Source organism: Canis lupus, chromosome 4, assembly GCF_011100685.1.
Source record: "Canis lupus familiaris isolate Mischka breed German Shepherd chromosome 4, alternate assembly UU_Cfam_GSD_1.0, whole genome shotgun sequence".
NCBI lineage: Eukaryota > Metazoa > Chordata > Mammalia > Carnivora > Canidae > Canis > Canis lupus.
This window is the reverse complement of record NC_049225.1, coordinates 20,053,296-20,080,471: the sequence shown is the minus strand read 5'-3', so window position 1 is coordinate 20,080,471 and position 27,176 is coordinate 20,053,296. Positions and strand designations below refer to the sequence as shown.

The 27,176-nt window shown below is 36.7% G+C and overlaps 1 protein-coding gene across 13 annotated transcripts in view; it reads left to right on the top strand.

Annotated features, from left to right (window-relative positions):
• The first annotated feature begins 10,266 nt into the window (after window positions 1-10,266).
• Window positions 10,267-27,176, top strand: part of HERC4 (HECT and RLD domain containing E3 ubiquitin protein ligase 4) — a 132,857-nt gene continuing 115,947 nt past the window's right edge. For 5 of the 13 annotated variants that reach the window (XM_038534088.1, XM_038534087.1, XM_038534089.1 and 2 more), the window contains exons 1-2: window positions 10,268-10,647; window positions 12,379-12,683. In XM_038534088.1, the coding sequence (XP_038390016.1) occupies window positions 12,458-12,683 (226 nt within the window). In that variant the 5' untranslated portion in view covers window positions 10,268-10,647; window positions 12,379-12,457. Of the gene's footprint in view, window positions 10,648-11,047; window positions 11,132-12,378; window positions 12,684-16,976; window positions 16,994-17,097; window positions 17,232-19,311; window positions 19,440-27,176 lie in introns of those variants that run through there. The other 8 variants (XM_038534091.1, XM_038534083.1, XM_038534092.1 and 5 more) reach the window with 6 other exon arrangements.

Below are 27,176 nucleotides of genomic sequence, written 5' to 3'. Positions count from 1 at the left end.
TAAAATAAAGGTTTGATTTGGAGGATGTGGTAGGGATGAGGTTGCAGAGGGGGGTAAAGACTTGATTACATAGCATGTTAAATGCCTAGATGATAAAAAATTATAAGGAGATATGATCAAATCTGCATTTTAGAAATATCACCCCAGTGGTTGTGTGGATGAACCAAAAAGCCAGGACAGGCTATGGCAGAAGTCCAGGTTGGATAATTAGAACTGAGGTAATGGTAGGAGGGATGAAAGTTTGAATAATTATGGCCACAAAGCAAAGCAACTATGTCTTCATGTGTTATTGTTATAACCAAATTGCTTATTAACTTAAATGATACAAATATACAAAGGTAGTAGACAAGATGGATATGCTAAGCAGTATCTCAAGGCTCTCCTTTATATTCCCATAAACATTTTGCTATTTTTTTTTTTAAATCATGGGAAACAGAGACAGAGAGAGAGAGAGACAGAGAGATGGAGATAGAGGCATAGGCAGAGGATCCCCACAGGGAGCCTGATGCAGAACTCAATCCCAGAACCCAGGATCACTACCTGAGTCAAAGGCATATGCTCAACCACTGAGCCACCCAGGCACCCCAACATTTTGCCATTCTGTGGAGCCAGAAGGGTTGAAGAACCCGAAGAAGCCAATTCCAGGGGTGAAAACACAGATGATGAATATCAGTGTAATAAGATAAATCCGCATACATTCAAGTTAATAGGATTTTTTTTTGAGAGAATGTAGGTGTTTCTCTTATTGTGGTAATCATTTCACAATACATACATATATCAAATCATTACATTGTACACCTTAAACTTACACAATGTTACATGTCAATTCTACTTCATAACACTAGAAAAAAAGATTTTATTTGACTTGAACAAGAGAAGACTGAACATATTATTTATTCAGATTTGTGGATAATTGGTCCTGTAGTTTCATGGTCTGGGCATGTCTTCTACATGAACTTTAAGTCCCTAATACTTGGAAAGAGGTCCTTAGCAACCCAATACTTGGGAAGATGTCTTTGGCACCCTGTTGAGTAAAAAAAATAGGCTACAAAGCTCAAGATCCATTAGGTAAACTTACATTGACCTTAATGTATGTAAAATATACTTTGGAGTAGGGAAAATATCAGAATGATATTCAATAAAATGTTAGCCATGTGTATCTCCTAAGGAGGTATTTCTGATGGTTATTTTCTTCTTCGTATGTTTGAATTACCAACAATAAGCATTAATATTTTAAAATAAAGACTATTTTAATTTTTAAATGACAATTACCCATACTAAACAAATTTAGATTTTAAGCAGAAGTTGTTACATTAAATCTTTACCCAGTCTATTTGTAACTAAGTTAGACACAGATGATAAAGTTTTTTTACCTTACCATAGATTTAGTGTGTAATTACATTCTCTGATGATGCAGTACCTTACATTTTATTTATTTTTTATTCTTTTTAAAAATATTTTATTTAAAAATAAAAAATAAAAAAAATATTTTATTTATTTGTGATAGACATAGAGAGAGAGAGAGGCAAATACACAGGCAGAGGGAGAGACAGGCTCCATGCCAGGAGCCCGACATGGGACTCAATCCTGGGGTCCCAGGATCGCGCCCTGGGCCAAAGACAGGCGCTAAACCGCTGAGCCACCCAGGGATCCTGTACCTTGCATTTTAAAAAGATGTTTTCCACACTAAGATCAAGTTTAACGTTCACCATTCCACAGGATTTCTATTTTATTGTCAACGATATCAGAACTTGCGAACGGGAACAGTTTGATTGAAACTGATCGAACAGACGAAGTTGTTTGTGTAAACGGCACACAACACTTCCACTTTTCATATCCCTATGTTTACAAAGAGTAATTTCTCTCTCTCCTTTTTAAAAGTAAAACAGGCTTGAACAAGGTGTAGTGGAAAGGGAGGTGGGCAGGGGGTTGGGGTGACTGGGTGATGGGCACTGAGGGGGGCACTTGACAGGATGAGCACTGGGTGATATGCTATATGTTGGCAAACTGAACTCCAATAAAAAAATATTGCAAAAAAAAAAAGTAAAACAAGCTTGAACTGCATGACATTCTTCTTGGACAAACATTTCTGTCATTTTAATGTGTTTAAACCGTATTTAGGCAATGTGGAGGTGGCAACTATAATTTGTCTTCTAGGAACACTCTGTCCTGCCTAGTCACTACTCTCAACTGTTCCTTCAGGCTATAAGATCTTACATTGAGACTATAAGAACACATTTTCAAATTCTAATGAAAATCTGCCCACAAAAATGTCTGTTTTATTTCTGGATCCCAGTTATATATTTTTTATTTTTCCCAAAAAAACTATGAGTAGCAGCACACATTTTTAAAAATTTGCTAATCAATAAGTATGAAAGTTATCTGTATGCTGAAGACAACCAACAGTTGGTTCTAGAGTACATGGGTCGTATGAGCATTGAGGGGGAGTTTGTTTATTTATTTATGGTTTTTTGAGGGGGAGTTTAAAAAGTTTTTCCTTAATTTTGCAGTTCTCTGTGCTGCCTTCATAAGATTTTTAACACTCTTAAAATATGTTGTCAGTTCTCCTTATAAAAAGTGATAGTTGATTAGGATGCACAGCAATGCTGTTTCTTTTATACCATTACTTTGCAAGTTATTATTAAAGGATTCAATAGATGGAGATAATCATGCTGCAGCTAATTTGTGTTCAAAGAAGTAGTACTGTTAATTTGACACAAACCTGTAGTTATAATTAGTTTTAGTCCTGATCCTGTTTGAGGGCAGTGAGACATGTCACTTAAAAATATACACTTACAAAAAAATATGTCTATGTATGTATATATGTATGTGTGTGCATATGTGTTTCTATATACATACATATATAATCTTGCCCTTTGACTTGATGGTTATATTAATGATAGCTTGGTGTAGGACCTGGGACAAGGGACAAAATAAATCAAATTTCCCAGATTTCATATTTCTAACAGCTAAATTGGAACTTCCCAACCTCAAATATCTTTGTAAGACTCTGAAATCAGTAGCAACAAAATAACTCCATTTGCTGCCCAAAACTTTAACTGTTAAGTTCTAATAGTTGAGATTCTTCCTCTTTATTGCTACTTTGTTTTTGTTTTTAAGAAAACATAGATTTAAAAGATTCATAGAAGTATAGATCCCATACTTCACATTCTGTTGCTTTGGTGATGTTCATTATTAATTGGACTCACAGAATCCTCATCTTCTGATTGCTTCAGGATAAAATTAATTTTAAAGTATAGTTTATCACACAGTTAAGTTTTAACAATTTTTGTTTTTGCCACCATCGACACATAAAAAACTCCACGATGTTTTGATAACTTTCTGTTTAGAAAGTGTAGTAACTGGAGTAATTGCACTGTAATTTCAAAGGCATGGACACATCCCCACATACTGGTCAAGGACCACATTACATGTGATTTTCGGGCTTATGTCTATTTGAATGCTAGCTGAATTCTGGTAATTAGGGGGTGAAAAGCAAACACAAAGATTTTTAGAGTTATAAAAAATAGCATTTAAAAATATTTCAGATACTCATAACATGAACATTTACTACTGATTCATGCTGGGATACTGAGAAAGTAACTGAAGCCGGAATGTATATTTGAAGCAAGAAAGGAGGTTAGCATAGTTCTGACACTGACAGTTGAGAAATATTCTATAATAAATATTCAGAATTATTACTCTTAATGTTGTAGATTAGATAGCATATATCATAACATATAATATTATCAATAAAATGCTTTTGCTTGAATTAAAAAGAAGGGCCAGAATTTTCTCCTGTGTTTTCTCATCTATGTGGCAAAAGAGCGTGTTTTCTGGGACACCTGGGTGGCTCAGCGGTTGAGCATCTGCCTTCAGTTTAGGTCATGATCCTGGAGTTTCAGGATCGAGTCCCACATTGGGGTCCCCGCGGGGAGACTGTTTCTTCCTCTGTCTATGTCTCTGCCTCTCTCTGTCTCTCATGAATAAATAAATAAAATCTTTTTTTAAAAAAGAGAGCTTTTTCTTCTATCTCACTCACTTTGGGCTAGGCTCATACACAACTAAGATAACAGAAGAAAGACTTTTTATAATGCAATTAAAAAAAACATTTAAGGGCTCAATTATGTCTTCCCAAAATCATATCCTGAAATCTAACCCCCAGTACCTCAGAATATGGCCATATTTGGAGACAGGGCCTTATTTTTAAATTTTTTATTATTTTAAAAATATTTTATTTATTTGACACAGAGAGAGAGAGAGAGAGAGAGAGAGAGAGAGAGAGAGAGAAAATATGCACAAGCAGAAGCAGGTAGGGGAAGAAGCAGGATTTCCACCGAGCAGGGAGTACAACTTGGGGCTTGATCCCAGGACTCCAGGATCATGACCCAAGTTGAAGGCAGACACTTAACTCACTGAGCCACCCAGTCACCCCTGAAATAGAGCTTTAAAGAATTAAAGTAGACTGAGTTTAAATGGGTGAGCCCCAACCCTATATGACCAGTGTCTTTACAAGGAGACTAGGACACAGAGAACACAGGGACCAAGGAATGGCCCTGTGATCAGCCAGGGAGAAGGAGGCAATCTGTAAACCAAGGAGAGGTCTTGGAAGAAACCAAAACTGTCAACACCTTGGTGTCTGACTTCTAGCCTCCAGAATTTAGAGAAAATAATTTTCTGTTGTTTATGCCACCTAGTCTGTGATATTTTGTTATGGGAGCCCTACCAAATGAATACAGAAACAGATTCTTGATTTTTCAAACTTAAAATCAAAATGAAACACAATTTCTCCTAGTGAAAACGTGTCTTCTCTCTTCCCTCAACAGCCATCCTCATATTTGTAAATGTCAAGTCAGAAAACTAGTGGTGATCACCCAACATTCCTCCTGTTTTCTGATCCCCTACAAACCATCCATTGCAACCCTGTTAGTCCTATCCCCAAAAGTATGTTTTGAACCTATTTTCTTCACTTTACCACCATCACCACTATTGTAGTCCCCACCACTATTAATTCACTTGAATTATTGCAAAGCCTCCTAAGTAACTTCATCCACTTCACCCTCCTCTACTTCAGCAGTCCTGTCCACTTCAGCAGCAAAAGTCACCTTTTTCTTTTTAAAGATTTATTTATTTATTTGAGAAAGAGTGGGGATGGGGGGCCAGAGGGAGAGAATCTCCAGTAGACTCCCCGCTGAGTGCAGAGCCCAATGTAGGGCTTGATCTCAAGACCCCAAGATCATGATCTGAGCCAAAACCAAAAGTCAGATGCTCAACCAACTGAGCCACCCAGATGTCCCCAAAAGTAATCTTTTTAACACTTAAAATTGTTGCCCCTCTCTCCTGGCTTAACCCTCTTGAACAATAGTTGCAATAAAACCCTTTAATATGATCTACTTGACCTAGCCTCTGACTATCATCAAACATATCTCATGCCCCTGAACTCCATCTACTCTGATTTTCTTTCAATTCCTGGAAAATGCCAAGTTCCTTCCTCCCTCAAAGGCTTCACTTTGCTTCCTCCATTTAGAATGTTTTCTCATCTCTCTTTCCATAAGGCTTGACCCTTCTCTTCGTTTTTTGTTTTTGTTTTTTGTTTTTAGATTTTATTTATTTATTTATTTGTGTGTGTGTGTGAGAGAGAGAACAAACACAAGCAGGGGGAGCGGCAGGCAGATGGAAAGGGAGAATCAGGCTCCCCGTGGAACAGAGAGCCTGATGCAGGGCTCCATCCCAGGACCCTGGGATCATGATTTGAGCCAAAGGCAGATGCATAACTGACTGAGCCACCCAGGTGCTCCTGTTTTCAATTTTAATAGTAACTCCTCTATTGAAGCCTTCACTGTCCATTCTATTTCAATGACTTACTCTATTCTCCATTTCTATCTTTTATTTATCTCCTTGATATTTTTACAGTTTGAAGTACTTTTATTCGGTGCCTACTTGTTTTATATATATCTTACTAGAAGAGGGAAGACAGCACAAGAGTAGGTGTTCAGTATTGATTTGTTCAAGAATCTTACAGATCTGCCTGCCTTTTGTACATTTCAGGCTGAGGCCATAATGCTAGGTCAAAGACCAAGAAGATGAGATAAACACTAGGCCCATGAAATTGGATGAAAAGATGGAGGGACTCACTGAGGGGCTGAAGTAAATGTAGATGGGTAACTGCTTAATTGAACACTCTGAACTTGGAAGGCAGGAGTGGGGAAAATGGCTGAAGGAGGTTTGTCCAGTTGTCCCCTCACGGCAGAACCTATGATTTGGCAGCAATTGGTGACAAATTCTATCAAAGTGAACAATAAAAAGATTAACATTTGCACACATTCCATTTCTCCATTTTTTGGAATTTAGGTTGTTTTTAACTTTTGCTACTAGAAATCACAATATCACAATAAAAATCTTTGTTCATAATTTTATTTGCTGCCTCTTTGTTTTTATCTATTTTTCCTATTAGAATTGGGACATGGCACACAGTGGGTGCTCACAATAAAGATTTGTTGACTACATCTTGTATTTTCTTAGGACAGAGTCCAGGTGCAATATAATACAGATAAATAGTTTAGTACAATGTCTCATAACAAATATTGTTAACTATTGCTGAGTGAAATTTACTAGCTCTTGAAATATTACTGGCAAATTTATTGATAAAAAGGTTGTGATAATTTATGCTACCAATACTATTAATAAATTAATTCAATAATTTTTTTGAGTACTTGCTGTAGATTAGGAACTGTTCAAGATACTTAGAATAGAGCGCTGAGTAAAACAGACAAAATTCCTGCCTTTATGGAGTTTTCATTGCAGTGGAGGAGACAAAAGTTATATATCTTCCTATATAACACAGCTGACCCTTGAACAATGTAGGGGTTACGGGTCACCTGCAGAATCCATGTATAACTTTTGACTTCCCCAAATACTTAATTACTAGCCTACTGTTGACCAGAAGCCTTACCAATAACATCAACAGTTGATTAACACATATTTTGTATGTTATATGTACTATATACTGTATTTCTACAATAAAGTAAGCTACGGAAAAGAAAATTTAAAAAGTAAAAAGTCATAAGGAAAATACATTTACAGTACTTTATCATGAGGAATTCATGTAAGTGGACTCATACAGTTCAAACTTGTGCTATTCAAGGCAAGCTGTATATACAGATTGTATATAATTGATTATTTTAAAAGATATCAATATATGACATGCAATATAATAAATATTATACCTTTATGTATTATACAATAAAATATCAGGTAGTGATCATGGATATGAAATAAAAAAAAGCATGGTAAGATTCTAGAGAGTTGAGGGTAGTATATGGATAGGATGGTCAAGGAAGACTAGAGAAGTGACCAGTAGAGACATAAATGGAAGTGAGGTGAGATCCAGTGCAAGCAGTGTGTCTGGATGGAAAGGAAAAAAGGGTAGAGTGTGACAGAATGAATATTTTATGGTCTTTCAACAGTCTGGGCATTATTATTATTATTATTAATGAAAATAACACAATAAGTAAAAGGTATTTTACATTTCTTCTAAATTAAAATTACATCATTATTGGTGAGATGAAATGCTAAATAGTAATAACTTCTAAACACTTGCCAGGTACAGTGCACTGTACATGTTACCTTATTAAATCCTCACAACCCAGTGAAATATGGATCATCAACATTCCCCACCTATAGAAATTGTGATTGAGAAGTAATTTTCTGTAAAACAGACCATTAATAAATGTCTTTAGGTATCTTTGAGAAGATAGAAGGACAGAAGCCTGAGATGGTCTGTAGCCTCAGGCTCTGAATCCATAGAAACCAGCACCAGAGGCCATACTCATTTATCTCATGCTGCTTTTATACAACAAATTTACATTATCCAAACTACCCTCTGAACCGACACCTGTCTTAACTTAAAGGTTGTTTTCTAAGATCTTGCACCATAGTTTCATAGGTTTATAAGGTTAAAAAAAATCTAGAAATGTCCTTCCACTTTCTAACAAGCAAGACTCATCTTTAAAAATATTCCAAAGATGCATCCATATGGCAGGGATAGCTGTCCACTAATTCATGCTTTCTCTTCCATAAAGGAGCACCTGGCAGGGTGCCTGGGTGGCTCAGTCAGTTAAGCATCTGCCTTCAGCTCAGGTCAAGATCAGGGTCCTGGGGGGATCCCTGGGTGGTGCAGCGGTATGGCGCCTGCCTTTGGCCCAGGGCGCGATCCTGGAGACCCGGGATCGAATCCCACGTCGGGCTCCCGGTGCATGGAGCCTGCTTCTCCCTCTGCCTGTGTCTCTGCCTCTCTCTCTCTCTGTGACTATCATAAATAAATAAATGAAAATTAAAAAAAAAAAGAACTGCTTTAAAAAAGATCAGGGTCCTGGGACTGAGCACCGCACTGGGCACCCTGCTTGATGGGTAGCCTGCTTTTCTCTCTCCACTGCTTGTGCTCTTGCATTCTCTCTCTCTCAAATAAATAAATAAATAAGATCTTAAAAAAAAAAGAAGTACCTGGGAACTCAGACTGTAGTGTTTCCCAGGTCCTTTGTATCTAGGTATGTGGTTCTTGCAAATGTTATTGGTGCAGAAGTGGTATGTGGCATCTCCCCAACAAGGGTTTTAAGGAGCTCCCTGTGCCTCCATCTCCCAAGGTTCCTAGAAATCAGTTTCATCACTCATTAGGAACACTCAATTGGGCTGTTAAAATATAAAAGAAAATATACTTCCATTAAATTAAGCCACTCAAGTTTTAGTGTTTATTTGTTGCAATGTCAAGTACACATCTTAAAGATATCATATCCCACAATTTCCCCCTTTAATGATATATTGAGACATCAAATCCTTAAGGTAAAAAAGACAACAAAAGTCCAGGGCAATGAAGCTATCAAAATAAAAACAAAGTATGTTTTTGTTAGTATCCCACCACTCCCAATATGGAAATTATGCCTTCTTTACTTAAGTATCTTGACATTTTTATGCTTGTTTCTATAATACATTGTTGTGGGTTGAATTGAATCCCCCAAAGATATGCTTCTCTCTAAATTCTAGTACCTGAAAATGTGACCTTATTTGGAAAGAGGGTCTTTGCAGATGTAATTCAGTTAAAAAGAGGTCATAATGGATCAGGGTGGACCTTAACCCAATGAATGGTGTCCTTATAAAAGGGAAATTTGGACATGGACACACCAGGAAGAACATCATACAGAGATGGAGGCAGAGATTAGAGTGATGCATCGGCAAATGAAGAAATACCAAAGATTGTCAGCAACCCCCAGAAGTTAAAAATGTATGGAGAGTATCCTCCTCGGAGACCTCAAGAGAGAACCAATCCTGCTGCAACACTGATTGCCAACTTCCAGTCTCCATAACTGTGAGACAGCAAATCTGTTTTAATTCATCCAATTAATGATACTTTGTCATGGCAGCTGTGAGAAAATAATACACATACACATTCTAGCACAGACATTTCCTAATCTGAAATTGATTTTTCAATGAAATAAAGAAACGTGGTTTATTGAGGAAAGCTTCCTGAGCTCTCAACATTCACTCTGATGTCACAGGTTCTAGCAAAGTCTAGCAAAATTTCAGGAGTACCTTGTTTCAAGTTTTCATTTTTAAGAGACTGTTATGAACACTGCCCTAGGAAAGCCAGATTCCGTTTTTATGAAGCAAGGACTCCAGTCACATGCACTGCTTAATTTTCTCTGAATGAAGGAGGCCCTGCACTGTGTAGTGTATCTTTCAGGCAGAGCGCAGAAAGCGATTGCAGCCATCACACCAGGAGCCTGAACTGGTGGGGCGGATACATTTGCCAGCTGGTTCAGTCATTGCTATGAATATACCTGGCATCCTCAGATTAGCTCCCGTTGAGGCTAAGGGTATAAGAAAAGGTTTCACCCGTCTTTGTATTCGGATTTGTGATGTGTATCTGCCACTCCAAATTCTCTTTGGAAAAAGGAAGCATGACCTAATAGACTGGAGCCTCTAGGGAGAAAGCCAAACCAGCAAACGGAGAGATTTTTCTTCACCAAAATGCCATTCAGCGCGCAGAACCTTTGTTACAAGACACGCAAAACACTCCCAACCGCCTTGGCCAACTCCAACTTCTGTATTTGGCATTTTCCTCCAAGCAACGCAAAGCAGCAACACTGCGCAGGCGCGCGAGTCGAGGTGCCCTGGGAGGATTCCAGCGCAGGCGCGTGGACCGGGAAGTGGGCGGGCTCGTGCGCGTGCTCCGTAGCTCACTTCCGGCCTGCCCCTCCCCCTCCCCGCCTACCTACCTTCCCCCTTTCCCTTCTCCTCCCCAGTCTCTTCCCCAACTCTCCCCACCCCTCGCGCTCTCCGCCCCGCTTGCCGCCTGTCCCTCCCCGCCCGCTCCATCCGGGTCGCTGACGGCTGTCTCTGGACTGGACAGCGGCGGCTGCTGTTTTTCTCTAGGTACCCGGTAAAGTTTCACAGGAGCCAAGGAGGGGAGCCGCGGAGCAGCAGCACGGACGCCGGAGCAGCTCTGGTGTTCGTCGCCGGCGGCTGAAGGAGGAAGGTCCAGGAGCTGGAGACTTGCCTCAGCTGCCGCTTGCCTCAGCTGCCGCGCTGCCTCACTCTCTGGGGAGGCGCCGCCCCCCGTCGCCCTGGGCTTCCCCTGCCGTGAGGGGCTGGGTGAGTCGTTGCCCCGGTGGGTTCGGGGGCGTGTGACGGCGTTAGGGAGGGGGCAGGCCGGGCCGGGCGGATACAGGCCGGCTTGGCGCTGGGTGCTTTCTCAGCGCTTCCTCAGGGTGGGGGGCGGGGGGCGCGGCGCGGACGGTGGGGGATCTCGGGCCGGGGGGCTGGAATGTCGCACCTCCTTGGGGAAGGGCCTCCCTCGGATTGAGGGCCGCCGAACTGCGGACCCTGTCGGTGGCCTCTGCGGCTGCTGCGAGCGGGCGGCTGCCGTGGTTGGCCGATCGGCCCGCGGGGCTGGGTGTGTACGGACGATTTCTCTCTCCTGGTTCCCGTGAGCTGATCCGAGTGCCTGTTCGGGGGATGATGGGAATAAAGTGCTTCTCATTCCCCTACCTGTTGCTAGCGAGAGGACGCCTTTTTCATATCTTCTGACTTTTTAAAAGAAAAGGATGATTAACCCTCATGCGCTGAAATATTTGAGGTATTTTTCTGTCCTCTATTCTTAAAAAAAAAAAAAAAAAAAAAAAAGGTTAGACAATGCAGAACTCTTGGGAACCATCGAGTTCCGATGTCCCAAAAGAATAAAACCAAACTTTTCTGAATGGATAGGTCATGGAATGGACAGCTTTGGTAATAGCTAGCCCGAACGTAGGAAAGTTGGATTTTGAAACTTCTCAGGTTCTGTGTAAGGAATGTGGGTGACTACAGCGGGAATAAGGCTGACTTTCTGTAATTGTTATTTAGTAACGTGATGTGTTTAAAAATCTGTGTGGGTTTGCATGAAATGGACTCTTTGATAGGCGTCTTTACAAGGGAAGAAATCTTCAGTGTACTGGAAAGTTCTACAGATTTCGCCACCAGACTATTAATGCCCCATCCCCCCATTCCTGTTCTTGAAAAATCGGCAGTACTGGGGTTATTTGCAGTTTTTTTTTTTTTTTTCCTCCCCGTTTCCAAATACTTGTCTCAGAGGTGTAGATAGATACAGATTGCCCACGGGAAATATTTTTCAGTCAGAGTTACCATTCGTAATAGAAAATGTTGGATTGGGGAGAGCATCTTGATATTTAAACCGCGTATTTTCTTTTGTGAGTATGTAATTACGTAGGTTTAGTTTTAAAATTAAGTGATGAGGTAGGAGTATTACTATTTTGATCTGTAAAATGTCTTGGGAGGCGATTGTCTTAAGATTGAGGTTTGAAGAGAGAACCGTGCTGTTCTGTAGGGTGTGTTAGTGTGAATAATTGGAAGATTATATAAATTGTGGGAAGTTTAAAGTTTCCATTATTGGTTTTATTTCTGTTACAAATAACTTCAGTTTGCTGATGCAGAGGTGGGTATTTAAAGGCTTAATTATGTTAGGCTTTGAGGGGGATTGCAGGGTTTTGTTTGTGTAGTTGGCACAGTTTTTCACTGTGTATATATTGATTTGGGGGTAGTGGGTAGATGTTTTATTTCTTGCTCAGAGTGAAATGATTTCACAAGGTAGCAACTCTAGTAATAAGTTTTAAATTTTGCAAAGAATTGTGGAGAGAATTTTTTTGTAAATGATTCTATATATTTCTAAAAATACAGTTGTTTGGTTTCTGAAACCGGATGATACTTATGTAGCATCTGATAAAATAGGTTCCATGTTTACTATGCAGTAATTACTGTAGCATAGCACTTGAGAGAATAATTATACGTGTTTTCCTTGAAGTCATATTAACTTTTTTTGTATCTCTTCAGACATAGGGATACCTCCAACTTTCCAGTGTTTCAGAAGGAAGGTTTTTATTGAAACTGGAAGACCAAAAGAATTACAAACATGTTGTGCTGGGGAAATGCATCTTTTGGACAGCTAGGTTTGGGTGGAATTGATGAAGAAATTGTACTAGAGCCCAGAAAAAGTGACTTTTTTATAAATAAAAAGGTCCGAGATGTGGGATGTGGACTCAGACATACTGTATTTGTCCTGGATGATGGAACAGTGTACACATGTGGATGTAATGATCTAGGACAGCTGGGTCATGAAAAATCCAGAAAGAAACCAGGTAAGTTGAAAATTTTGTTTGCTCTAATAATTATATCATCTAAGTTTGAAATGTCAAGGAATTTCTTTAGTACTAGACCTATGTTTTTTTATTAAGCTTTAAAAGCAGAGCTGGAGTTAAATATATCCTTTACATTTGCATGCTTCTAAGTACTTCAATTACTTCGTGGTTTCTATTTTTTTAAACTGTTGTTATAAACCCTTATTGTATGAAGCTTTGGTTTTAGAATGTAATTATTATGTAAAACAATAGAGAAAATTCAGCATGCCATGTGGATACCTTTTCTTTTGGACAGATTATATAGGTATAGAGCATATATGTAGGTCCTGTTTAATAAGTACTATTCAGCTACCTTGGCAGATTTTAAATGCATGATCTATCGTGTTATTTTCAATACATCAGAAAGAAAAGTAAATAAGATGGAAGCTTGCCTAAAATATATCCTAATTTTCCTATTGTTCTCCCTATTGTTGTATTTTAAATACAAGATTTTATTTGGTTTAGTTAGAAATATCTTTTATTCCCCTAATTTCCTACTTTCAAGTAGAAGCACTAGCTATTAAAAGTTTTGTGACTATAATATGTCCTGATTTTGTAGTTGCTGTATAAGCCAAATGTAGAATAATTTTTAGTGTATAACGAGAATTTTGAGGGATTTGTTCACACATCATGTTCTCTTTCTAGATATACAGACGTATTTTAAAATAAGATTATTACCACACTTAGAAATACTGTTAAGTGAATTTTGCTCTTAATTATGATTACTAAAAGTTAATTTTTAAGGTGGTAAATTCAGATAGGGCCTCCGCTGTACTGATTTATAGTTTCTTCTTTTAACTTTAACAATAATGGCACTTAAGTATTTTCTATGGAATTATTTTTCTTTACCACTTCATTATTTAAGTGGCTTCTATTGTTAGTCTACTTTTGAGAGGTAAATGTAGGTATAAAATAGTAAAATATTAAATATTAAATTAAAGCATGTTATTCATCTTCCATATCATCTCACTACCATGCCAAACCTCACCTTTCTAACTTGTAAATCCTGTATAGTTTCCATCCTTTCTTTTTGGTAGGATCTTAATCTTTTTCCTTCTGCCTTAATTTGTAATTTAAATCTTTTGGATGAATGGTAGCAGTCCTTTAATACAGTAGGTTTAATAATTGCATAATTCAAGCTAAAGTGGCAGCTGTCTTATATTCTACCTCACTAAGAATGTTTTATGGAATCTTACCAGAATTTCATAATCTTAGGTATTGAGGTTGTGGTGTGTAGACAATGGTAATTTATTGATATGTATTTGCTATCACTGCTTCAGAGGCGGATGTATCCTTTACTTTTTTTGCTTAGCTTGGAATGCTGCCTCAAGTTAAGATTTTCATGGTTTTGGGGCTATTGCCTTTTTTATACTTGACATGCTCAACAGAAATAATTGAACATATATCTCTGTATTGCTTTAGTAATTTCTGACAGGCCACAGGACAAGTAAAAGGTACAAAGCCAGTACAAAGAAATTGGTAATATGGTTACTGAAATTTACTAAAGTTTAAATTTTTTAAATGTTACTGAGCATCTGTTTTGTGTCCAGGACAGGGTAGACACTGCATTAGTAGGATGTGTCTTTATCAGCTTTTAACTCTGTAGGTAAGATTCTGAGAAACTTAACTAGCCAGAAGAGGGTTTTTTGTGGTCATGTTGACATTGTGATGATTGCATTGTGACATTTATATCACCGTATTGATTTATTTTGGAAACGTTATTTGGTAATATAAAGTTGGGAGGGTGGGTTTACCTAACTTTCAGTACCTCTTCAGGATTGCCGTATTGTCCTGGGTACATTTATGGACTAGAAAAGTGAAAAAGTCATGAATTTTGTCTTCGAAAAATTTACAGCCTGATTTGGGAGATGTGGCATACATAAATGAAATAGCTGGAGAAGATTGAAAGTTGACATGATATGATAGTGTCCCTGAAACTGGGAAATTTAAATAATAGGAAATGTCATTGTGGGGTAGGTTGAAGATTTCTGGAAGAAAATAAAGTCTTAATTTTAATTCAACCACTGATCACATATGTAGTCAGTAAGTCTGGAACTGAAATAGTTTTTAGTTGTATAGGAGAGGAGCCTGATCTTGAGAAAAGCTTTTTACTGGAAATCCAGGTTCAGCAACACATTGAAGTATATCTGAATTAGAGAGTTAGGAGAAAGTAAAAGTTCAAAAGGTAGCAGTTGCTCTGATAGGGACTTTTTTAACCTCAGTTTTGATTTAAGGTGTTTGAGTGGAAACCTCTAATGTTTTTAAATAAAATTATTTCCCTTGGGAATAAATCTTTAATGATTTAAATGTACTCCTTCCCCAACTTTTTTTTTTTTTTTTTAATTTGTGAGTTTGAGACCTGAATTGGAAGGTAAGGAGTTCTTATTTAATTGGTTTTAAAGTTTTCTGTTAATTGAGTGAGTCTGATTTTCTAGAACCATGTAATAAACATAATTCATTTCATCAGAGCTTTGAACTGACAAAGAATATAGAAAGGAGGGAGCTAGGAATTGTTTCCTTATTGATAACTGGCTTTATAAACATATTAAATATTTTGTAATAAGGAGTGAAAGAGAAAGGTGGCTTCATTCATTAAGGATAAGCTAATCTTGAGAGTTATACTGTAGTAAATAGATTCAGCCTACCTATTGGGAGAGGTTTCCATCCTGAAAATTTTAGGAACCACATAGGAAAGGCTCACTGATACTCTTTATTATATACCAAGAGTACAGATTGTGTCCATGTTCATCTCCGTTCTCTTGTATATGTATGCCCCTTGCTATCACTATGAGCTCTTTTTGATAATTTCCAGAGGGGTGAACATCTGTTTCACTTTTGTGTATGTATTTTTCCTTCATAAAAATTTTTTAAAACTCTTTTATAGCTAGTGGCTCTTCATTTCTTAATTCATAGCTAACAGGTAAATATATCTGATCTTTAATATGCTAGACTGGTTTATCTAAGTAAATTGTTTTATATTTCCTTCCAAATTCATTTCTGAATATTTTAAGTATAGGAAGTGTACTTTTTTTTTTTTAACAAGATCATTTGTTCATTGTATATTCAATAATAGGTATTATTTTTGGTAACCATAGTCCTAATGTTTTGCACATCTACTTCCATTTGTTTCATGTTAGAAACAGTACTAAATATTTTTTGACCATAAATTTGTAAATAATATGATGTAGTCCTCTTAGAGATGATTGTTTGATAGCTTTTCATGGTTTACAGAGTTCTTTCAGTTAGATTATCTCATTTAATCCTCATAACAGTCTTGTAGCTAGGACAGGTGTTATAGTCCCCATTTTACAAATGAGGAAAACTGAAGTAAAATGAGATTAAAAGACTGACAGTTAGTAGGCTAACAATGTTAAGGGAGCACTCTAAATCCTGTGGTTTTATCTTTATCCCATGAAGGTTTTCCCATGCCATATTTAGATGATGAAACAATGTTTATTCATCTAGGAGGAAACTAGTTTCCATCAGTATTTTAATGTAATTCTGAGGTTTAAAAAAAAAAAAAAAACTCTTAAAATTTTACTCTATTATAATCAATGTTACACAATGAAGATACCATGTTTTACTATCTCCTCCCTTCTGATGTGTAAATTCAGAAAGAAACCATTTTAGGAACTATATAAGAAGGTTGAGCGTTGTGTTTTCAGGATGTAATATCGTGCCAACATAAACTAAAAATTCAAATATATATATTTTATTCCTGAACTGAAGACTAGCTTGATTTGCAAAGTCAGCGGCAGATAAAGTTTTAAATAGTATGATAAACATGTTGTAGCTTATGTTCAACTCTTCTACAGAAGTTGTAAAGATGATGAGCATTGATTGTTTCCTATATCCCAAAATGGTGATTTCTACTGTAAGGTCAGTCCAATGAAAGCATTTTGGTCATATAGCAGTAGTTACATGCTTGCCTTTTTGCTTCATCATTTTCTGACTTGCTCTCTCTGTTCATAAAACATAAATCTTTACATGAACTCCTTAAAATATAGTCAATTTAAAATAATAGGAAAATAAATGTATAAATATGTGAAATAAAATTACTCACTTTGAGAGATTAAAAATACCAAATTATCCCACATATTTCTTATTAAACCAAAGCATATAATATCAAAGAAGCTTATTTTGTTTTATAACTCTTAGTTTTCATGATACCTTCTAAGGATGAGAAGGATGTGGATGATATGAAGACTTGAAAAAAGTAATTACTTGGGACAGGAATGGAGGCTTGTTTTGGACACTTTACTTTGAGGAAGGTTAGTGCCCAAGAATCACAGTGTCAAGGGTAGGAAAGAAAAATCATAATGCAAACAGATGACTACTGTTAGAGAGATGTATAATAATACTTTACTTTGTGTAGGACCCTACATCTGAGGAATTTCAAGAGCATTACACAATAACTCATGGTTCCTTTCAAAATGCTTGTGACACAATTTGCAAGAATTATCCTCACCCTTAGGGGATAAATTTACGGAGAAATGGCAGCACAAGTTGGTAAGTAACTTGTCAAAACAGCAGGTGACTGGTGAACATCTATAAATTGAATCTGAAAATTTAAGTCTACCAGTCACCTACCTTATTCACTAAATTGTTCTTATGTTTAGAATTATTTACAGTAATATCTTCTATTTAAGGAAGATCAAATACTAATTTGTTTCTTTGCCATTTTATGTGATGGCCTTTTAAAATAAATCATTATTTTACCAAGATGTTTGCATTGTGTTACCACTTTGGTACTTCATTATAACCTTGTGTGGTATGAAGAATATTTAAACAAACAACTATGGTAACACCTAGTCTTTTCTCTTTCTTCTGTTATATATCACATTCTATTTCCCTTTGTTGTCTTATGCTATGCTATGCTACTATCCAAGATCCATAGTAATTTCCAGGTGTGGTGGATTTGGTGTCAATATTGGAACTTGGATTAGTTATATTTTATCAAGTCTGCCATGTATCTCTTTGTAGGATGCATTGGTTTGATGAATGCTTTATAAAACCTTTAACCCACAAAGAAGACAGTTATAGTAGTAGATGCCTAATCTGAGCAGTCTAACAAATAGAGGCTTAGAACCAGTGATTTTTTTTGTGTGTGTTTGGTATGTTGATATTTTTTATCTGATTGGTAGTGAACGATTTGCTTTCCTTGAAAGAACAGGAGTATGGTAGATTTCAGTTTTGCGGTTTGGGGAGTTCCTAGGTTGTTGCAGGTGAAAGCTTAGGTGGTTAGTTTCCATCATCTTGGTAAGTGTTTTTAGGGTTCTGTGTTCCCAATATGTCATACAAATATGTAGTGCTATTAAAGCTTATTTCTTACAGACCCCATGTATTTTTTAAATTGCTTTGAAGAAATAAGTCTCACTTCATAGATATTTAGTTTTCCTAGGCTAGAAAGCATATCAGGTATTTGGGTATGTATCAGGTACCGGTACATATTAAAGAAAACCTAATAAAGGACATGCATTCATGTATTGTTACAGGGGCTTTTTTGTGCTAGGATTGTTAGTAGAAAAGTGGGAAGCACTAATGAAGAAACCATATTAAAGAGCCCATGATTTATCTCCTTTCAGCTTCCATGGATTTCTTTCATGCTGATGGAATTAAGAAGGCAATAATTATTTATTAAGATATATAATTATTTTAATGAATTGTGATAGTTACTTTACATGTGAGAAAAACCTGTGCTGTGTATGAATGTGTTATTGGAGTTATTATTTAAAAGGGAAGTTTCTTGAATATTAGTGACTCAGTCTTCAAACCATAATATTTTATTTGCATGGAATTATTCTTTTTTTCTCCAGTTCTAGGATGGCAGAAGTTTAGTTTAGCTTTTGTTGACCTTAAAATATTCTAGAGTCCTTTAATAATAATGTGTTTTTCACATATTTTAAAATATTCTAATTCTTTATTGATATCTGAGTTTAGTTTTATTTTATTCCTTTGCTAGGTGTTCTGCTATTCTGAAATAACACATTTTTAGTTTATAATTCTTTTCTAATTATGAAAGTATTTCGTGTTCTCGGTAGAGAATTTGAAAAATATAGGCAAGTAAAAATCAACCATAATACTATCATGCATAGATAAGTACTATTGTCATTTAAGACTTTTTCTATACTCATATATGTGTGTGATCAGAGTAGGCGTATGTTCTTATATCTCAGTTTTTTGTTTTACTAATAATTGAATAATACTTTAATAAATATTAATAAGTATTTCCCCATGTTTTAAAATATTACTTAGGGATATTGTTAATGATAGTTTAACACTTCATCATTTAAATGTACCAACATTTGTGTTCTGTTTTTTTGGAATTTATTTCCAGATTTTTGTTATAAATTATGATACCATGTATGTATATATCAACTTAGTCTTTATTTGCATTTGTTAGTTTCTGTAGGAAAAAGAATAATTTTAGCAATTCTAGAAGATATGGTAACTGAATTTATTTTAAAATTAAGCATAGTTGTGCTTCACTCTACAAAGTTGATAAGCTAAAAAGATATTTGTAAATGAGTTTTAAAAATGTATTCATTTGACAAGCTTTTGATTATACTGTGATGAATATCATTTAAAGATCCAGAAAGGAAGATAAAACAAATGCAGAAATGCATACAAAATGTACTAAGTGTTAGAAGATGCATAACCAGATTACTGTTGTGTACGGAGGAATATTGTAACCATTTGGAATGGAGTGGATTGTAGGTGAGTTTCTATAGGGAAGATAATATATGATATATAATATTATAGTATTTCAAGGATGTATAGTATTTCAAGGAGGAAAGAATAAGAACTTTATAGGTAAAGCAGTTCAAATGGCAATTAGGCAAATTGGAGGCCTTTTGAGGGAATAGTAGTCTATTTAACTAAAATGTCTGAGAATAATGAGCAAGAAGGTTAGGAAGATAAATTGTGCTCAGACTGTAGAATTAATCAAATTAGGGAGCTTGAATTTAATTTTAAGGTGGATGTCCACTGATACTTTGGGATGAAAATTAATCAGGTTTTTCGTGCTGGAGAGGAGGGGAGAGAATTTAGAGGTAAAGAAATCAGTTAGGCTCTAATTATGGCCCTTTAATACAAAGGAGCTATTAAATCAAGGAGAGATTAGGGGAGGCTGAATGGACAGGCTTTGGTTAACCAAATGGAAGTGAACAAGCAGGGTATGGGGGGAGCCAGGTGTGGTTCTAGGTTGAGTTAGTAATTAATAGAAATGTGGAATCCAGGAAAAGGAATGTTAATTGTTTTGTTTTAGGAGGGGAGTAAAGATAGAGTGAAGTGAATTTTGTTTTGAACTTGATAACAATATTCAGTGATCAATAAGAAATTCAGTATTGTAAGTGGGGAGAAAGATTAGTGCTAACAGCATGAGATGTTTTATTTCCAGTTTTTTTTTTTCCTCTTCAGTTCAAAGTAGGCTAACATTTCAACTGTAAATTTCTCCCTGATTGCAACCTATTTACTTGAGCAACTAGTAATCTGTTAACAGTACTTAATTTTGTGTTTTGTAGGGACTATTTAAAGTACCTGGTGATGTAATATTTCTGTAAAATTGAAACATTTATTTGCCAGGTACCATCATATAGCCCACTCATTTGAATTTTATTAATAGGTTCGTTTGCTTGTTTTTGCTTAACACAAACCTGTTAATTGTGCCTGATTTTATGACTTCCTTCTAGATTTCACTGGAAGCAAAGTTATTGAAGTCACAAGATGCAATCACATAAAAGTTACTTTTTGATTCCACTAATAGCTGAAATAATTTTAACTATATATTGCATATGTGTTAGCATGTAGGCAAGAGCTCCTAGGAAATGTGTCCTCAGATATGCTGTTGCTTTTGTGAAAGGGAAATGAGAATGGGGAAGGAATAGCATAAGGCTAAAAGAGGAGCAGGATTAGGAGCATCTGAAAACAATTGGAGGAATGCTGCCTTACTTATAAGTTATTTGAAGAAGCTTGTGATTTTTTTTTGTATGATATGACGAGAGTAAAGTGGAGCTTAGATTGCTTTCCACAGTTGCTCCCAAGTATTTATCAATTAGCACATATATACTTTGGTTTTTGATCCAGTTATTGCTTATCTATAGATTTCATACCTAGGCATTCTAACAGAAATGGACTTAATAGACCTATACTTATCTTCTGGAGAGTAATTAGGTAAAAGCCTGACAGGTTGGTGTTACCTCTGTCTGAACATAGGTCTATTTCTACACTGAGTTGGGGAGTTGAGTTCCAGTTTCCTCTGTAACTGGAAATACAGAGGAAAGGGAATATGTTAGAAGTTGGTATGGCAGTGTAAGGGGGAGAAGAAAGATACAAACCTCATACTTAACTGGAGAGAAATTTAACTAGAAATATTACTTGGAATATATTACTTAGGTATGGGAATGCTGGTATTTAAAAATAATAATGGTAACCACCGTTATGTGCCGGGCGCTGAGCTAAGTCCTTTGTACTTTATCCCAGAATCATAAAACCACCCTGCAAAGGACATACTAGCTCAGTCTTGCTGGTGAGGGAAATAAAAATTCAAGAGGCTAAAAACTTGCCCCAATCAAGGTTAAAATGTAATGGAAACAAGAACCAATTAGATGTCAACAGTGGAAGAAAATACACTATTTATATTAGCAAGAGAAAGATGAAATGACCCAGGAATATAACCCAAGAAGTGTACCAGACCTATATGAAGAAGACTTGAAAGCATTTCTGAGGGACACAAAAATTTTAAACAAATGGAAACCGTGTTGGGTAGGATTAGTCAACCTAAACAAATCTGTCACTTTTCTCTAAAGTTAATTTGTCAACTTGAGGTGATCCTAACAAAAATACCAAGTGGTGTTTTGTTTTGTTTTGGTTTTTGAGGGAACTAGATAAATGGATTTAGTTGTTATGGAAAAATAAAGCAACTAGGGAAACTCTGAAAAATAACAGAAATATGTAACTTATTTTAATGTCTTTAAATAGTTAAAATTGCCTCACAAATAGGTGTGTTAAAAGAATATAAAGCCCAGACATAGACCTAAATCACCTCAAATCAATGGGGGAAAAATTCCAAGTGTAGCTGTTGATAATCTTAGAATAAGTAGAAGCATCATCCAGGGAACAAAGAAAATTGGATTACTACCTCATGCCATATATATATTTGGATAAATTCCAAATGAATCAAATATTTAAATGTAAAGACTAATGATAAATGTGCTCAAAGAAAACATGGACAAATTTGTTTATTATTTTGGAGTCAGGAAAGCCTTTCTGACTGAATTGTGAGGGAGGCACAGAAAAGTAACCACATGAAAAAAATTTTGCCAGATAGAAATTACTGTAAACAGGTTAAAAGATAAATGGGAAAATATTTGACTCACTATAGTCAAAACGCTAATTTTCTGGATATAAAGCACTCCCAGAAATTGACAAGATGAAAACAGTCCGGTAGCAACATGGTTAGTTCACAAAAGGGAAATACAGGGATCCCCAGTGGCTCAGCAGTTGAGCGCCTGCCTTCGGCCCAGGGCCTAATCCTGGAGACCCGGGATCGAGTTCCAAGTCAGTCTCCCTGCACGGAGCCTGCTTCTCCCTCCGCCTGTGTCTCTACCTCTCTCTCTCTCTGTGTCTCTCATGAATAAATAAATAAAATCTTTTTTTAAAAAAAAAAAAAAGGAAATACAAATGACTCTTAAATGTTCTTCAGCCTCACTTGTATTAAAGAGAATGGCAGAAGCTACACTGAGGTACCATTTTTTACATAACAGGTTAGCAAAAATCCTTAACTTAGATAATACAATGGCCCCTTCACCTCCCAGCCAGAGTTTTACTTTCAGAGGTTTCAGTTACCCACAGTCATCTGCCGGTCTAGAAGCAGATGGTCGTCTTGATGTTGTCAGGAGGCCAGTAGTTGTCTAATGCTTTGTCACAATGCCTACCTCATTCACCTCACTTCATCTCATCAGTACATCTCACAGAAGGGTGAGTACATTACAATAAGATGTTTTGAGAGAGGGTGAGACCATTCACGTAACTTTTATGACAGTATGTTATCATTGTTCTACTTTACTATTAATCTCTTACTGTGCCTCATTTACAAATTAAATGTTATGTATGTATAGAGAAAACAGTATATACAGTGTTCATTATTATCCATGGTTTCAAGATGAAATCTACTAGGCCTTAGGATGTATCCCCTGCAAATAAGGGGAGGGGACTGCTGTGTACTCTCTGGTGAGGCTGTCCGTAAACAAGTGTTCATAGGTTGTTAGTGTAAATTGATAAACACTATGGGGGTATTTTGCCAACATATGTTAGAATTGCAAGTGTACCTACCCTTTTTTCAAGACGCATAAGAATAGGGGCCTGGGTGGCTCAGTGGTTGATTTGCCTTTGGCTCAGGTTGTGGTCCTGGGGTTCTGGGCTCAATTCCTGCATCGGGCTCCCAGTGGGGAGCCTGCTTCTCCCTCTGCCTATGTCTCAGTCTCTCTCATGAATAAATAAATAAAATCTTAAAAAAAAAACAAAACCACAAGAATATAGCTCTCTCTCATAGCTCCATTTTTGTCTGTACAAAATAACACAGTGGCATATTACTGCAACATTATTTATTATTATTTTTTTAAGATTTTATTTATTCATGAGAGACACACAGAGAGAGAGGCAGAGACACAGGCAGAGGGAGAAGCCAGCTCCATGCAGGGAGCCCGACGTGGGACCCGATCTCGGGTCCCCAGGACCACACCCCGGGCTGAAGGCGTCGCCAAACCGCTGAGCCACCACGGGCTGCCCTGCAACATTATTTATAGTTGCAAAACCTTGTAAACAACCTTGTGGTTGTTGAGAACTGGTAAAATTGTTGTTTATTCAGTCAATGTGATACAATACTATGTAGTTGACAATATGTGAAGGTCTCTATGATACATCATGAAGTAAAAAGAGCATGGTATAGAACGTTGTTATAGAAAGCTATATTTTGGATAAAATATGAAAAAGTTTGTGTTTGTATTTGCTTGTAGATGCATTTACCCTGGAGTGATATATACGTCTTATAATAGCTGTTACCTTGGTGCAGAGGTGTAAGATCAGGGGTGTGAACTAGGTTGATATAGGGTAATGGATAGTGGACCTAGATTTTCACTGCATACTTTTTTTTTTTTTTTAATAACATAAATATACTATCATCATTTTCAAATAGGCTCTGGAATTAGAGTGCTTGGGTACAAATTCTGACTCTGTTACTTCTTAGCTCTGTTATCTTGGGCACATTGCTTAGCCTTTCTGTGCCTGAGTATTCACTTCTGTTAGAATAATCATGCTACATTCTTAGGGTGGTTGTAATGATTAAGTGAGATAACATATAAAGTGAAAAGAATACTCCCTGGTATGTGGTGAGAGTTCTAAATGTTTCTTAAAGGAAAACTACCATTAGTATTAGAATGGGAAATTAATTTTAGGTCTGCCTTACACTGAAGTAGACTATATGCTGTTTCCATATTTGTCTTTAGATAGACAATGCACATCTTTTTTACTTATAACTGAACTTTAGGTATTTATTCAACAAACGTGTCTTCCTACTATGTCTCTCATATTGCATTAAACATGAAAATACTTCTGTCTTCTATTACTTTGTTGGAGCTTACATGCCAAATTTTCAAAATTATGCCAAAATTTCAAGAAAATGTATGTGATACTTAGAGGTAATGCTCCATTGGAGCAAGATATAAAATGAATTGGATTCCTTTACCATCAGACTTTAGAGATAAAATGATACAGAAAAATAAAAGAATTAAAGATCCCTTTTTGTTCCTGTGATAAGTACATAAAATTTAAATTTTAAATTCTGCCCCTCCTAAAATGACAGACTGATGCTTAAACTAAATGCTTTTGGTTACACTTTGCTCCTCTTAGCATTTGTAGTTATTTTAACACCAATGTGCCTACATTTATCTGCATAATATATAAATATGTTAATAGGGCATCCACTGTTTATATGGTGTTTGACTATAGGAAAAAGAAAGCCAAAAATACATATTTCTGAAGTTATGAAACTGATAAAATGGAAAAAAAGGAACATTTATTTTATTTTAATTTTATTTTTTAAAGATTTTATTTATTTATTCATGAGAGACACAGAGAGAGAGAAAGAGACAGAGACACAGGCAGAGGGAGAAACAGGCTCCATGCAGGGAGCTGGACATGGGACTTGATCCTGGGACTCCAGGATCACACCCTGGGCTGAAGGCAAGTGCTAAACTGCTGACCCACTCGGGCGTCCCAAAAAGGAACATTTTAAATGGAAACAGTTGTACTTAAGTTAGCTATCTCCATCTCTCCAAGACAGACTACAAAAACAACTTTTCCTTGTTTATTAAAGTTTCTTTTCTTTTTTTTTTTTTTTTAAGATTTTATTTATTTATTCATGAGGGACACAGAGAGGCAGAGAGAGGCAGAGGGAGAGAAGCAGGCTCCATGCGGGAAGCCTGATGTGGGACTCGATCCCGGGACTCCAGGGTCCTGCCCTGAGTCAAAGGCAGATGCTCGGGATCCCTGGGTGGCGCAGCGGTTTGGCGCCTGCCTTTGGCCCAGGGCGTGATCCTGGAGACCCGGGATCGAATCCCACATCGGTCTCCCGGTGCATGGAGCCTGCTTCTCCCTCTGCCTGTGTCTCTGCCTCTCTCTCTCTCTCTCTCTCTCTATCATAAATAAATAAAAATAAAAATAAAAAAACAAAAAAACAAAGGCAGATGCTCAACTGCTGAGACACCCAGGTGTCCCTATTAAAGTTTCTTGAACTTATTTAGGTTCAAACCGTAGATTCACCTTAGGGTCTGCTTTTTAGCCTATAGCACCGACATTGACTCATTTGCCAAATCTTACTGATCGTTTGTGGGGTTTTTGTTTGTTTGTTTGGGTTGTTTCTGTTTTTGTTTAGTAACTTTTATTTTTCTTTTTTCTTTCTTTCTTTTTTTGCAAATGGTTAAATATTTGCTGTTGAGCCAGTTATTTTAAACTCTCAGACCTAGGACGCCTAGGTGGCTCGGTAGTTGAGTGTCTGCCTTTGGCTCAGTGTGATCCCAGGTCCGAGAATTGAGTCCCGTGTTGGGCTCCCTGCGAGGAGCCTGCTTCTCCCTCTATGTCTCTGCTTCTCTGTGTCTCTCATGAAAAAATAAATCTTAAAAATCTTAAAAAAACAACCCAAAATTCTCAGACCCTTAGGTTTCTCCTATCTTAAACTAATTTTTTTGTTTTATTCTAATTAGACTATTACTATCAATGCAAAAACTGTGGCAATAGCTTTTCTACTGATCTCCCTGCACTAATTCATCCTTTTTGAAATTCCGGGTTATTCTCTGGCATATTTCCATTTCTGTCTCTTGAATCTTGCCTAGCTGAAGGATTATCCTACATCTTCAAGATCACTCTTGTAAGAACTCAAGTCAAATATTTGTGCAGTATCATTTGTGTAGTTACCTGGCATTCAGTAATTTAATAACTTGCATTTCTGTTTTCCTGTTGTATAGAATTATTTGGATAAAAATCTTCTCTACTATGTCAGTTCCTAAAAGGTAGAAACCTTTATATATCTTTATCACTACATAGTGACAACACTGGTACACACAGATGAAACCCAGGGTTTGTTGAATAAACACTTGATCATTGTATTTTATTGGATGTACCATAGGAAGAGAAGAAAATTATAGACTCTTAATGAACTTGATGGCCATCAGCTCTGTTATAACCAAAATTGTAAAATTGGAAATTGGAAGAATGTACACAAGTTGGATTTGGTATGATAAAGTCCGTGTGGCCATAAGAGGAAACAAGAATGAGGTTGGAATAAGTTTATTATATTCAGATTACAGCAAATACACAGCCATAGGGGAGAACAGTAGGGTAGTCAAGAGGCAGAAGACAAGAGCACAGGTGAGATCTTAGATCATGGCCTTTGTAGGGATTTCCTTGAGAAGGGCAAGACTGGGCAGAATAAAGTTTGGATTGGCTAATTGGTTAATTCCTCCAGGCTTTGGGCTGTAGGATTGGTTTTTAGTTTCCTGGTACGTGGCCCTGGGGTAATTCAAGGTAAGAGAATTACTGGCTTATGTGTGTGAGTTAGATAAGGAGGTAGTTGGTGGTATAAATTTTGGACTGGTTGGTTTGCATATGAAAGGCATGCTGGTGGACAAGTTGTTATCTTTACGAATTCGCTAGCCCTAGGAAGGGCCACCTCTTCTGGAAGCATCTGTCCTGCTGCTCCCCAAATACCAACCTCAAGAATACAGAAAACAAGAAAATATAGTTAATGTAATTGGCCCTATGATGAGTGGATGTCATTCAAATATACAAAGAATCTAAGAAAACACAATAAAAACTCTGTTAGTATATTCTGAGGGTTCATTCTTGCTTGTTTTAAAAAGAAAGTAAAGCAACTATTTGATTTATATTATATTTATGTTG